We start from the raw sequence: 14,531 nt of genomic DNA on the forward strand, positions 1-14,531 counted from the left end.
TTGTGTGATAGCTACTAGCCAAATGTGGCTTTTGAGCACTTGAGTTGTGACTAGTGTGGGTGAGAAACTGATTTTTAATTTTACTTCATTTTAATTCATCTACATTTTAAGTCACATGTCGCTAGTGGCTACCATATGGGACAGCACAGTTGTAGACATGCCACCTTTTCCCTAGTTCTTGCTTCCTTGTACTTGACTTTCCTTCTGCTGATGTCTTCCTGGTTTCTGTTTAATTAATGATGCAGACTGTTGTTGTAGAATTCATTAGGCTACCACTGCTGATTATCTCATATGTATAGTGCATCAGTAGCCCATTGGTCTTACCAACCGTTTGCCATCTGAGTTCTGTTGTAGACATTCTATCTTAAGGTTGCGGCAGAAGGCATTTATTTGCTGTAGAAAAAGGAAGCCAATAAATTATTGGGAAAATATGAAAAATTACTTAGCCAGGAATAAAAATCTAGTAAAATCATTGATGCCAAAAATTGCCGTTGATGACAAGGACCTGTAAATATGCCTGTGTATAGTCATGTGTCTCTTGTAACTGTTTGTCTCTTTGTATGTATATGTTTTCATCTTTTCCTGAGATGTTATACTTAAACATGTAAGCTATTAAATATTTTGTGGGTGTTTGTTTTGAAATATAACCTATTCCCCCAGTCCACCCCAGGGCTCGTAGTTTATTCTTTGTAAATACACGGGACTTGTGGGTGGCGAGAGATTGACATGTTCAGAACTGACAGAAGGCCATGTGCCAAGTGAAGTGATGATGGTGAGGCCTGCAGGACCCAGGTCCTGTTGGGCCCTGGGAGCACACAGTGGAGGTTGGATTTTATTCTGAGTGCATTGTGGAGCCGTTGGTTGGTTTTATATAGGAGTGACAGATTTGTGTTTATAAAATGTCTCTGGCTGCTCTGTGGAAAATGGATTGCAGGGACCAAGTCAGAAGCAGAGCGAACAGTTGGAGACTTCTTACCTTAGTAGAGGCATGATGTGATGGGCCTTGGTGACAACAGCGGAGTTGGAGAAAAATGAAAACAATTGACATACATTTTGGAGGTTGAGCCAGAAGACTTTGGTAAGACCAGGTTTGAGGCAAATCAAGAGTTCATTTAGGACAAGTCAGTCAGGAGATGTCTAAGCAGGTCATGGCTAGAGGGGGTACATCCAGGAACCATCAACAGAGTGGGCGCTGTCCCCTAGGGAGAGCACAGAGAGGCTCTTTCCTGTTACTTTTCTTTGTATTCAATATCCGCTTGGTGAAATCTTGCAAGTTTTTAAGATGTAGCTTAGATTTCATTACTTTTGACATCTAAGATCAGTTTGAGTTTGACACCTAGGATGAGCCTTTTCCTTTGTTTACATGTAAACACCTCCGTATTTTGTCACTTTTTTTTTTTTTTTTTTTTTGAGATGGATTTTCGCTCTTGTCGTCCAGGCTGAAGTGCAATGGCTTGATCTTTGTTCACTGCAACCTCCACCTCCCAGGTCAAGTGATTGTCCTGCCTCAGCCACCCGAATACTGGGATTACAGGCGCCTGCCACCACGCCCAGCTAATTTTTTAATATTTTTAGTAGAGACGGGATTTCACCATGTTGACCAGGCTGGTCTTGAACTCCTGACCTCAGGTGATCTGCCCACTTTGGCCTCCCAAAGTGCTGGGATTACAGGCGTGAGCCACCGCGCCTGGCCTTTGTATTTTGTCACTTTTCACATTGTATTTATTTGCTTTTGTGCTTATTCCCCCTCTGCTTTCCACCAAGTTTCTCAAGGCCACATATGTGGTTTTGATGCCACATCTTTGCGTTTCTAGCATTTAATACCTTGCCTGCACATAATAGACCCCTACTAAGTATTCTGTTGAATATTTGGCAATAATATAAGCTCCAGATACAACTACTGTAATTGAGTTTTTTGTCTCATGAATTCAAATAGTATTCTAGGAAGTTTCATATAACTTTGAGTTTTTCATGTATCAGTGATCTTTTAGTGTTACGATCTTTGTTATTAGTAACATCTTCATTTGTATACTATTTTACATGTATTAAGCACTTTAGTAAATATTCATTTGATCTACCTATAACCTTTTGATTTGAATTAGGCAGGAATTATTATCCCCATTTTCTATAGATAGCTGAGGTTCAGAGAGTAACTTAGCTGTGCCCGTAACTGCGACTTGAACCCTTCACTTCTTGCTGTTATCTCAAGTGATATTTCTGCCACACTAAACTGCTTTTTCTGTGTCACTAGATTTTTGAAAAATCAATTGCTGTGATATATTATATACTGTTTGTTTTCCAGAGCTGAATTGATATGTGTCTTCTGTTAATGTAATAGGATTTTAAAGCTGGTCAGGTTCCCTCACCTGTCCTCTAGTCCTATAGCCTTATAGAGTAAATGAAGCCTGGAAAGGTGACATGGCTTGCCCAAGACCATCCAGCTAGGTAAAGCGGGGTAGGCCCATGGCATAACAGAATCCCAGTCTCCTCATTTCCTGCTCAGTGGATTTCTTCCCTTCCTGTACCTCCTGCTTCACCCACCCCATCTCTTACAGTTGATGTTTCTAACATAAAGGAGGTCTTTCCGCTTTGTAGCAATCAGATCCAACGGAAGCCTTGACATTATATTACGGAATTTATTTCTGAAAGGAGAGTGGTGTGGGGGGCGCGGGGATGAGTAATATATGTATGTACACAAACTTCCAGCTTTTTTTTTTTTTTTTAAGTGTTTTCTCTCCTGGCCAGGCACGGTGGCTCATGCCTGTAATCCCAGCACTTTGGGAGACTGAGGCAAGTGGATCACTTGAGGTCAGGAGTTTGAGACCAGCCTGGCCAACATGGTGAAACCCTGTCTCTACCAACAAAATACAAAAAAATTAGCTAGGCGTTGTGTGGGGTGCCTGTAATCCCAGCTACTCGGGAGGCTGAGGCAGGAGAATCGCTTGAACCTGGGAGCCGGAGGTTGCAGTGAGCCGAGATTGCACCAGTGCACTCCAGCTTGGGTGACAGAGTGAGACTCTATCTCAAATAAAAATGTTTTCTATACTCATTCAGTAGCAAATTCTTTTATTAAATATTCAGTTTAAGAAAGTGAAGGTTATTGGCCAGGCATGGTGGCTCACGCCTATATTCCCAGCACTTCGGGAGGCTGAGGCGGGAGGATCGCTTGAGCCCAGGAGTTCAAGACCAACCTGAGCAGTATAGGGAGACCTTGTCCCTACAAAGAATTTAAAAATTAGCCGGGCATGGTGGCATGTGCCCTTGGTCCCAGCTACTCCAGAGGCTGAGGTGGGAGGATCACTTGAGCCTGGGAGGTTGAGGCTGCAGTGAGCTCTGATCACATCACTGTACTCCAGCCTGGGCAATAGCGTGAGACCATGTCTCAAAAAAAAAAAAAAAAAAAAGTGAAAATTATTGAAACTGAAGGCATGTAATCATCAAAACACTATTTAGCAGCACTTTTTCTGTTACCAGTGTGTGCATATGTGATATTTTTTGTCTTTTCAGTAGTTTATCTCATCGGTATGGTAAATGTAAAATCAAGTCTGTGTTGTGTCTTGAATCACTTATTTAACATTTATAATGAAATACATATACACTTGTCTGTTTGGTTCCACCTTTCATTCCCTTGAGAGTAACCCACAAAGAATGGCCTAGCTGAGTCAGAGAGAGGAAGTAATTACTAGAACAGTTTTTTTAGTTCCGTTCTGCTTCCAGCCTGAAAGATTTAGTACCAAATATGACAGTATCTGTCACTGCAGTCTGCTAGACTCTAGTGTAAGAACATAGTTCCATTTCTGTGAGCTAACTGCTGCCCTTCTATAACCTTCAGTTTCTGCCAGCATCGTCTGCATTCAAACCAATGACCTCGAGGTGAAAATCTCTAGATAACATGATTGGTCCCCATGCTCTCATGATTTCCTTACTTAAGCAATTAAAGGCCAAAGCAAGATGCTTAGTAACTCCTTTTCCACATAGAGGCACAAATAAAGGAAAGCTGGTCACAAGTTTTGAACCAAAGAGTTAAAAGAAGAATCATAACTTGTCTCTATTTAATGATTGGAAACTCTCACAGACTTCTGTGAAGTCTCTCCCCATTTTGTACCTTTCTTACAAGTGATGACTATATACTTTTACCTGGCAGGGGAGAGACCACAGTCACGAAGGTGGTTTTCCCAGGGCGAGGCTTATTCATTGCACTCCAGATGTGCTGACCCCTGCGATTTCCCCAAATGTGGGAAACCCAACTGCATAATTGTGGTGGGGGGGGACTGCGTTCATGCTTTTCCCTGGTTAAATTAAAATTTTTTAAAGTTATTTTAAAAATATAAAAAACAAGATTTGACTGTATTCTGCCTTGCGCCACTCTTGTTTGTCTTTCACTAGTGCAAAGATTGTGATATAGCTGTCTTCATGTACCCCACAATACCTGGTGCAGTAATTCTGTGCATAATAATGTATGTCTGTTTGTTGTATGAATGAAATTTATATTTCTAAAGAAACATGCTAGCTACAATTATTGTGATAAGAAAGCTTAACAACTTTTTCTCATTGAAAATTGTCATGAAACAATGAGCTTTTCAGAAATGATTTACTTACAAATTCCATATTTGAATGCAGGACAGAATCTGGATAGTATGCTTCATGGCACTGGGATGAAATCAGACTCCGACCAGAAAAAGTCAGAAAATGGAGTAACCTTAGCACCAGAGGATACCTTGCCTTTTTTAAAGTGCTATTGCTCAGGGCACTGCCCAGATGATGCTATTAATAACACATGCATGTAAGTATTTTATGCAGCCCTTCTTAAGAGTTAGGAGAATAGAGTTGCATTTAGTGCTATTTTAAGAATTATTAAACTTGTCTGCGGTTTTTTTTCATTCATATATGGTATCTTTCCAGAAGGCCAAAAAGCCTTTTGTTTTGTATATTAGAACATTATTCCATTAAATGATTGATAGGTGAGTTACTATATTAGAATTATGTTATAATGCAGCTTTTAAAATAAGATCAAAGGGATCTAGTATTTGTTTAACATCTGAGTTTTTAATGATCTTTTAATCTTAAATTTATTGATGCTCATTTTAGAAAACTTAGAGGTTACCAAAAAAGAAATCAGAAAACTCACTGACAACCTCCTACTTCTTTTTAATTTAAAAAAAAAATTTTTTTTTAACTATAGACAGGGTCTTGCTATGTTGCCCAGGCTGGTCTCAAACTCCTGGGCTCAAGCAGTCCTTCCACCTCAGCTTCCCAAAGTGCTGGGATTACTAGGGTGAGCTGCCACACCTGGCCTCCTACTTCTTAATTAGTTGAAATATTTTGCAGATATATATAAATCATATTGTGTTAATTTTATGCTTTTTTCTTACCTGTGAATTTACCAATCCAAATCTGATTTATAAAACGATTTTAATTTTTCTAGTGTATTTCGTGTTAGCTGCACAACGTGTTTATATATGATCATGTAATTCTAGTCCATATTTGTTGGAAACATTGACATATTGACTTAATAAGACCAAAAAAAATTGCCTGAACAACTCAACCTCATCAGTCAATTAATTGTCTCCTTGTTATAGAGGCAATAATGAATGTCATGTTTTATACTTTTAATAATTGTATGTTCCCTGAATGGACCAGATAGAAAGCATGAAACTTTACACGTAAACTCTTGAACCTGCATGACGGTCATTGTGTCTTAGGTTTGCTGCTTGTCCCCTGGTGGTGGTGGGCTCTGCGTGGCTGACTGTGACTAGTTGTCCATTTTTACCTTCCTGAGAGTTTGCCAGCAGGGAACTGCCGCTCTCTGCTATGTCACCAAATAATGTTTTGCTAAACTTCTTGTCTGTAGTACCTGCCTGATGTAATGGGCTGTCTGTTAGTAGCTTAGTAACCCAGAGTAAAACTGAATCATCCATTTTAACAGAATTCTACCCCACACTTAACATTTTCTCCTAACAGAAAACCAAGAATTCTGCAAAATTCTTCTAAGTAGAAGCAGCACAATTCCTGATATTAACAAAAAATAGGAGCACAGAAAAAGCTTTTAGAAATTTCTCCCATACCTGTTGAAGTCTATATGAATATATTAAGGGGAAACTCCAGGATGCTAACACTAAAATAAGAATTTCATTATATATATATGTAAATTTATTGAAAATTTATTAAAAAGTCCTCTCCCTGTTTTCCCATCATATTCAGTAAAAGGTGCCTTTTAGTCCCCTTTTTTTTTTTGGTCATTAAGCCTATTTGTATGTTTCAGAGAAAAGTTTTTTATCTATTATCATATACAATATGGAAGTACTGAAAAAATGGGTAAAAAGAGACAAAGTTATTTTAAAGTATGTTTTCAAAACATGACTTATAAAATTTTATAAATCAGCTTTCTGTGATCACATGACTGATTAGCAAAGAGAAGTCACATAACTCCTATGTGGAGGACTTGTTTAATTGAAATCCTTTTCTTCTTGACAAAGGGTTGTCACTGGCCTTTTAGATCTTAGCTCAGACATAACTTTCATTTGTCTTAAAACCTCTGGCGTTGCCAATAAATCACATGTGAATGCAATTCTAAGTCACAAAACAAAGTATTAAAGGCCATCTGTACCTGTTCACATTCAGACTCAAATTTCATTAGTACTTTCTATGTGAATTTATGTTTTGTTTTGTTTTGTTTTGTTTTTTTCTGTTTTAGAACTAATGGACATTGCTTTGCCATCATAGAAGAAGATGACCAGGGAGAAACCACATTAGCTTCAGGGTGTATGAAATATGAAGGATCTGATTTTCAGTGCAAAGTAAGATATAATTTGGGACCCATGAGACAAAGAAGGGAGGGGCCATATGAAAGCATCGATTTCCCCCAGGAGAAACATGCCTGGTGTACACATCGCTGTATGTTCACATCAGTAAATATATTGGAGGAATACCTACTGTCTAGATTCTGTCCTGTATTCATATGTAGAATTTATAACTAAATCATTTCTGAAAAGCTAATTGTTTGATTACAATTTCCTTTTTTATTTCCATAGACAGCACCTGGCTCTGTTGCCCAGGCTGGAGTGCAGTGCTGCGATCTCCGCTCACTGCAACCTCAGGCCAGCCTCCTGCCTCAGCCTTCTGAATAGCTGAGACTTCAGGTGCATGCTACTATACCTGGCTAATTTTTGTATTTTTTGTAGAGACAAGGTTTTACCATGTTGCCCAGGCTGGTCTCAAACTCCTGGGCTCAAGCAGTTTGCCCTCATCGGCCCGCAAAGTGCTGGGATTACAGGTGTGAGCCACTGTGCCCAGCCTGATTACAGTTTTCTTTGTTCTCTACTTGGGAGGCTGAGGCAGAAGAATTGCTTGAGCCGGGGAGGCCAAGGTTGCAGTTAGCCGAGATCGTTCCACGGTACTGCAGCCTGGGCCACAGAGCAAGACCCTGTCTCAAAAAAAAAAAAAAAATTCTTTTTTCTTTTTTTAAATTTCAACCGTCTTTGGCTACTGATTACAATTTTCAATGAGAAAAAGTTTCTAAACTTTCTTATCACAATAATTGCAGCTAACGTTTCTTTAAAAATAAAAATTTTATTCAAGTGATATGATTATGGTAATTTAAGTTCCAGGTTATTTTACCTTAAAAAAGTTTTAAATCATCCTAGGTTGTCATGACTGCAAAAAAAATTATATTGTCACACTTATTTGTAGATTATAAAATTTACTGAGAAGACTTCTAAGATAGTGGCAGTAACCTTTGTATCACTCTGAGACAACTTAGAAATGTTAAAGATATACTGCAAACTCTAGGGTAACCGCTAAAGTTGAAAAAAAAATGTTAAGGCCTTGTAAGGAGGTGTCAGTGGAGCTCTTTAAAAGCAGCAGCAAAGGAATCAGGATGGTAATAGTTTATTAGCATCCTGATGGCTCTGGGTTATAAACCTGATCTCTTCAAAATTCTGCATAGTAATTTTGTCCCAGGAGATCCTTCCAGTGTTTCTGAAAACCAGCTCCAGATAGAATTGTTTGTGCATAATTTAAGTCTCAGCTATGTTAGAAAATTGTTCCTATTATTTGGAAATTCTCAGGATGGAGGCCGGGCGCGGTGGCTCACGCCTGTAATCCCAGCACTTTGGGAAGCCGAGGTGGGCGGATCACGAGGTCTGGAGATCAAGACCATCCGGCTAACATGGTGAAACCCCGTCTCTACTAAAAATACAAAAAAATAGCTGGACATGGTGGCGGGTGCCTGTCGTCCCAGCTACTCAGGAAGCTGAGGCAGGAGAATGGCATGAACCCGGGAGGTGGAGCTTGCAGTGAGCTGAGATCGCACCACTGCACTCCAGCCTGGGCGACAGAGCAGACTCTCTCAAAAAAAAAAAAAGAAAAGAAATTCTCAGGATGGATAGAAACCTTAAAGGTTATGTTTCAACCTCTCAGCTAATGTTTGGAATCACCCTTTTTGCAAATGACTGCAAATCTATCTTCCTTTCTGACTCTTTGGACCATAGAGAACAAACCTAATCTCTCTTTAAGATGACAGCCCTTTACTAAGTAAAAAAAGTGCTTCATCCTACTAGTCTTTGCCCAGTGAAAATAGTTGTTCATAATGACCTCAACTGCTCCTTATATGATCAGCTTTAGAGTTATTCACTCTCCACTTCCTCAGTGTAATATGCAGAATTGAGTGTGATATGACCAAGGAAAAAAGTAGAGAATAAATAGCCCTGTTCCCTTTTTCTAAACATAGTCTCGTGTTAGATGTTTGGCAGTCATGCCATATTCTTGAACCATTGAGCCTTCTGTCCGCTGAAGTCCCTATGCTACTCACTCATGCTGCTGCTAAGCCACATCTCCTCCACTCTTCATTGGTGCTGTTGGTTTCTTCACACAGATAAGTAGATGGGAATGGAATGAGGTTTTCTTATACAGTTGTTACATACTTGTCTTTATGAATTTTATCGTATAAGCATTAATCCTTTGCTCTAATTTGTTGGGATTTAAAGGATGCTAATTTCGTTGTTTCTTCCAGTTTTAGGCTATTTGCGTATTTATCAACCACACATACTATACATTTTTTAATCACTTAAAAAATTGAAGAAAGAGCTATGGTTAGGGTACTGAGCCCAGCAGTAATAACCAGTGTTCAACAGGCCCCTAGTGTAGGCCTGTCCTAAGCTGAATTCACCATTATAAGTTAGTTGTTAAACTTGACAAACTGTTCAAATCTATATACTATATATGTGAACCTTCGGACAAGGTGCTCTGCTCTCTTGTTTTCTCATCCATGAAGGAATTACTATAAGGATCAGATGATATACATGTGAATAGTTTAGCACAATTAGCACATAGTAAGGGCTTAATAGATGTTAGCTTTGACCATATTGATTCTTTAATAGAGCAGTCTTCATGCTGTTACCCATATCCCTGGGTACACTCAGACTGTGTTATACAAGGGTAACGGGCACGTTGATAGTTTTAAGGGAATCAGTTTTTGGATCCTAAACTTCAGTAGGTCCTGTTGCTGAATATTTCTCTGCCTGAGAACAGAACTTCTCAAGCAGTTCTCTTTCCCTTAGTCACTTTTCATAGTCAACCCCTCCTAGTTTACAAATAGAAGGCCTGAGGTGTAAAACTTCAAGTTTCCAAACGGTGTTGTAATTCGAAGTAAAGGCATCAGTGTAGGCTATGTCGGGATATCAAATAAGTGTTTACATGACAGATGGTTTTCAACTGTTTGCTTTCAACCAAGTTGCTGGATCATTGAAAATAATTTTCGATGATAGGATCTTTATGGCACTTTTAGCATATGCTTTGGAAGGACTTTAAACAATTATGGGCTGATCGTGGTGGCACGGTGGCCCCAGCCTGTAATCCCAGCACTTCGGGAGGCCGAGGCGAGCAGATCATCTGAGGTCAGGACGTAGAGACCAGCCTGATCAACATGGCGACACCCCGTCTCTACTGATAATACAAAACTTAGTCGGGCGTGGTGGTGCGTGCCTTTAATCCCAGCTACTTGGGAGGCTGAGACAGGAGAATTGCTTGAACACAGGAGGGGGAGGTTGCAGTGAGCCAAAATCATGCCATTGCACTCCCCAGCCTAGGCAGCAAGAGCAAAACTCCATCCAAAAAAAAAAAAAAATTATGGGACAATGGTATAATAGTCTCCTTCCGTGATCATCATCTTGCTTATGTGAATACATTGTCTTGATGATGACAAAAGGAAAAATAAGAATAAGATTAATGATGAATCTTCTCACTCTAGCAGTAATTTTTATTCATGAATTCATGAACTGATTTGTTTTAAAAGTCCCATCCATATCATTAAGAAATGCCTAGCCAGGTGCAGTGGCTCATGCCTGTAATCCCAGCACTTTTGGAGGCTGAGGCAGGCAGATCGCTTGAGCTCACAAGTTTGAGACCAGCCTGGGCAACATGGCAGAACCCCATCTCTACAAAAATTAGCTGGGCCTGGTGGCTCACGCCTGTAATTCTAGCACTTTGGGAGGCCAAGGCAGGTGGATCACCTGAGGTCAGGAGTTTCAGACTAGCCTGGCCAACATGGTGAAACCCCGTCTCTACTAGAAATACAAAAATTAGCCGGGCGTGGTGGCACATTCCTGTAATCCCAGCTACTTGGGAGGCTGAGGCAGGAGAATTGTTTGAACCCAGGAGCTGGAGGTTGCAGTGAGCCGAGATAGCACCACTGCACTCTAGCCTGGGTAACAGAGCGAGACTCCGTCTCAAAAAAGAAAAGAAAAAAAAAAAAAAAAAAGCTGAGGTGGGAGGATGACTTGAGCCTGGGAGGCAGAGGTTGTAGTGAGCTGAGATCATGCAACTCCACTCTAGTGTGCGGAGTGATAGCCAGATCTTGTATCATAAAAAAAAAGAAAAAGAAAAAATGCCCTTTCCAATAACATTTTCTTAAGTTTGTATTTAATGAAGATTGTAACATATATATTGTTTTGATCAATCTTATGCTAATAATGATTATGATAAACTAGAATAATTTTCTAAGACTTAAAGACATACAGTTATAGGAAATAAAAGAATTTTTATGTACTTATCTTTGATGTGGACAGTTATATATTACTTTAGGACGTAATTATCATGGGAGATATTGAAAGGAAATAAGAGTTCAAGGAGAAATAAGAGTTCTAGTGTAAAATTTCTCATTGCTAAAAGAAGCATTTGTTCATTTATTCTTTAAAATGATGATAATGGGTATCAAATTGCAATGCTATTTAGATTCTACTGAATGCATTAAAAAATGATGTAACACTTCTATTTCAAAATGAGGTAACAATTCTATGTCAAAGTGTCATTATGTACAGTAAGCCAGAAATTATTAATATATTGCAGCCATTTAAATTTATGGTGAAAATTTTTAAGTGTCACCTGAAAAATACGTGAAGGATACGTTGCTTTTAAGAATTGGGTTACACCAGCAAGAATTTTGACCAGCACTTATCTAACTTTCTGTATTTCTTGGTAAACGTCACCCAAGCACAGCACTCACCCAAGCACAGCTCTGTCATGCTCATCCTAACCCTTTCCCCAGTGTCTTCACGCATTACCAGGTGTGGCACAGAACAGATGTGAGTGCCTCTCACCAGGCCTCGCGTTCTTCCACTCCCCAGGCTGCATTGGTAAATTGTGCTTATTCTGTTTCCTCCTATAGGATAAATTATTTTTCAGAAACCTCACTGCCATTCCTTGTAACTTGGCATCAGTTTCTTCCTCATATACTGTCTCCAGTCCGAGCACACTGAATACATTTATTTAAGTCAGAATCACTTACTTCATAAGTGCCAAGTAAATTTGTTTCCCACAAAAATTCATATTCCCCACATAAATCTAGAAATACAAAATTGACTTGGGCAGAGGGTACGGGTGGAGAGTGCAGGAAAAGGAAAGGCTTTGTCACCCAAATTCATAATCTCGACAAACCCAATTTTTGCCTACCCAGATACAGTTAACCTGAGTAAGACAGACGTGAGATGAGTCAGGTGTTGCTTATTTTTAGTGAAGCCACACTGGGTCTTTAGGGACTTATAAGTTTTTTGGCTTAGTCTACAATCTCATCTGGGAGTCATGTCAAGCAAGAGGAAGGGAAGTTAATTTATTGAATATTTGTTATATGTGTATAGTATCCTGGGGATTCAGTATATTCTACCTTGTTTCCCCCCAACTACTCTATAGAGCAGATTTTTTTAAAGACAGGGTATTGCTCCATCACCCAGGCTGGAGTGCAGTGGTGCAATCACAGCTCACTGCAGCCTCAAACTCCTGGGTTCAAGTGATCCTCCCACCTCAGCCTCCTGAGTAGCTGGGACCACAGGCGTGTACCACCACACCTGGCTGATTTAAAAATTTTTTTAGAGATGGGGTCTCACTATTTTGCCCAGCCTGATCTCAAACTCCTCCGCTTAAGCCATTCTGCCGCTTCAGCTTCCCAAAGTGCTAGGATTACAGGTGTGAGCCACTGTTCCCAGTTCATCTTTTTTTAACCTGTATTTTTTAGCACACTAAAGCCCAGAGATAAATTACTTGCTCAAGGTCACAAAGTGAACAACTGGCAAAGCTAGGATTCAAACTGTTTGATTCCAAAACCCTTGTATTTTCTGTAATACTGTGCTCCTTAATCTGTTGGCAGAGTCTATTTTTGGCTTCTTTTTAAAAATTATTATTATTTTTAGAGATAGGGTCTCACTACATTGCCCAGGCTGGACTTGAACTCCTAGGTTCAAGTGATCCTCATGCCTCAGCCTCCCAAGTAGCCACCACACCCAGTTTAAAGTCTACTTTCTTTCCCTTTTAAAGAAAAGGGACGTATATAACACACACATATATAACATATATATAAACATATACACATGTTTATATAAAATGTTTATATAAAAATATAACATTCCGTTATCTATCGTTTCCAACACTCCATCTTTCTAAAGTCTTTAAATTACACCTGTCTTTCAGCCATCTCTCTTACAAGGGCTTTCATCTTCCTGGGATATAATTCACCTAGGTTAGAATATAGGAACTCATAAGGAATACAAACGCATTGTAAGATCTCTTCGTACATTTGGGATGTCGTTTCCCACTTAGTAGTGTTTGAGCTACCTTCGTCATCCCTGTCAGCATCCTTCATAGAGAAGAAAAAACAAGACAGGAGTTGAAGAATTGTTTGTTTTTCTCCTTATCATCCACTGTCATGTCAGCAGTACATGTGTTGCTTGGAGAAACCCCATGCTGCCAAAGAAACCCTTTCTTGGTTTTTCTTTGCACTTTTCTCTTCTGCAAGGCCAAGCTCATTTTAGCTTTCCTGGAACCATTTTTGGATGCTTGGCACTTCTTTCATTCATCGTTAGTTATATGATTTTCATTTCCTCCTCCATGTGTTTTCTCTGAATCTGGGATTATTTCAGACTCTCCAGTTTAACCCTAACTTTTTTCTCTCTCTCCTTATGATCATTTAAAAGTAAAAATTGTTTAAAAGTTATTAATAAAACTTCATTTAAAATATAAAATATGTATTTGGACATTTCCAGATGCTCTTGACCATCTTCCCAACAGAATCTGAAGTCACGGGCTCATGTTTACCTTTTTAAAGTCATAGCTGATTATACTGAGGCTTTTCCTTAATTTCCGCTTACATTCTTGTTACTTGTGTAGTGACAAACAGTTCTTCGCTATTCACATGTTGGTCAGAATGGCAGTTCTCCCCAGGCTGCAGCATTCAACTTGTCAGATATTGTGTTGTTAATCCAATAAAACATCACATGCAAGTGCTGCTGCCCTTCCAGTGACTGTGTCCTTCTCTGTGCTAGCTTTCTGCTCTCTTAGGGACAGTCTCCTTGCTGGCTGGTGGTCTGTAATCAGCTCTCAGGAATGCTTTCTGTAGTTTGTCCTTCCCTCACCAAGGATGCTCAACTTGCCTCCGCATCAGGCTCATGACTTCCAACGTGGCTGGGGTAGGCAGGGTCTGCAGCGCCTCTGCACGCTCAGCTGCCTTGCTAACCAGCCTTTTCTTTGGACTACGACACCCTCCACTTTTTAGTCTGATCTTAAATCTCATCCACATCTCAGTACCACAGTGAGATTATATGTACCAGACCAGTTTATGATTGTAATTACCTAAGTTCGGGTTTGGTGTTCTAATCTAGTGTCTAACACACCATCCACATAGATATGTTTTTAAGAAAAGCCATTTTGCAGTCTTCACTATTTCAGCACAAATTTTAATCTTTCAATAATCTGTTTTTACATATAAAATTTGCAGGCCCCTTTCACTCACTGAATTAGAAATTGTATTTTATGAATACTAAAAAGACATATCAGTTTAAAATACCAAACCATTTCTAATTTTATCATTACTCTTCTTTTAGGATTCTCCAAAAGCCCAGCTACGCCGGACAATAGAATGTTGTCGGACCAATTTATGTAACCAGTATTTGCAACCCACACTGCCCCCTGTTGTCATAGGTAGGTTAGCCGAGAAAAGTCGGAGCATGCTTCTCAAATATCTTCTCTGGTTTTACAGTAACCAGGCT

The 14,531-nt window shown here is 39.5% G+C and overlaps 1 protein-coding gene and 1 non-coding gene across 9 annotated transcripts in view; both read left to right on the forward strand.

Moving 5' to 3' along the window:
* Positions 1-14,531, forward strand: part of BMPR1A (bone morphogenetic protein receptor type 1A) — a 171,036-nt gene that overhangs the window by 131,629 nt on the left and 24,876 nt on the right. For all 8 annotated transcript variants that reach the window (XM_063607783.1, XM_055093096.2, XM_034931037.3 and 5 more), the window contains 3 exons: positions 4,621-4,783; positions 6,695-6,797; positions 14,367-14,463. In XM_063607783.1, the coding sequence (XP_063463853.1) occupies positions 4,621-4,783; positions 6,695-6,797; positions 14,367-14,463 (363 nt within the window). The remainder of the gene's footprint in view (positions 1-4,620; positions 4,784-6,694; positions 6,798-14,366; positions 14,464-14,531) is intronic.
* On the forward strand, positions 4,128-4,292 carry LOC112441110 (U1 spliceosomal RNA). The gene has a single exon (XR_003029084.2). It is a non-coding gene; the product is annotated as a U1 spliceosomal RNA (small nuclear RNA).

The sequence above is a fragment of the Pan paniscus genome, chromosome 8, assembly GCF_029289425.2.
Source record: "Pan paniscus chromosome 8, NHGRI_mPanPan1-v2.0_pri, whole genome shotgun sequence".
Taxonomy (NCBI): Eukaryota; Metazoa; Chordata; class Mammalia; order Primates; family Hominidae; genus Pan; species Pan paniscus.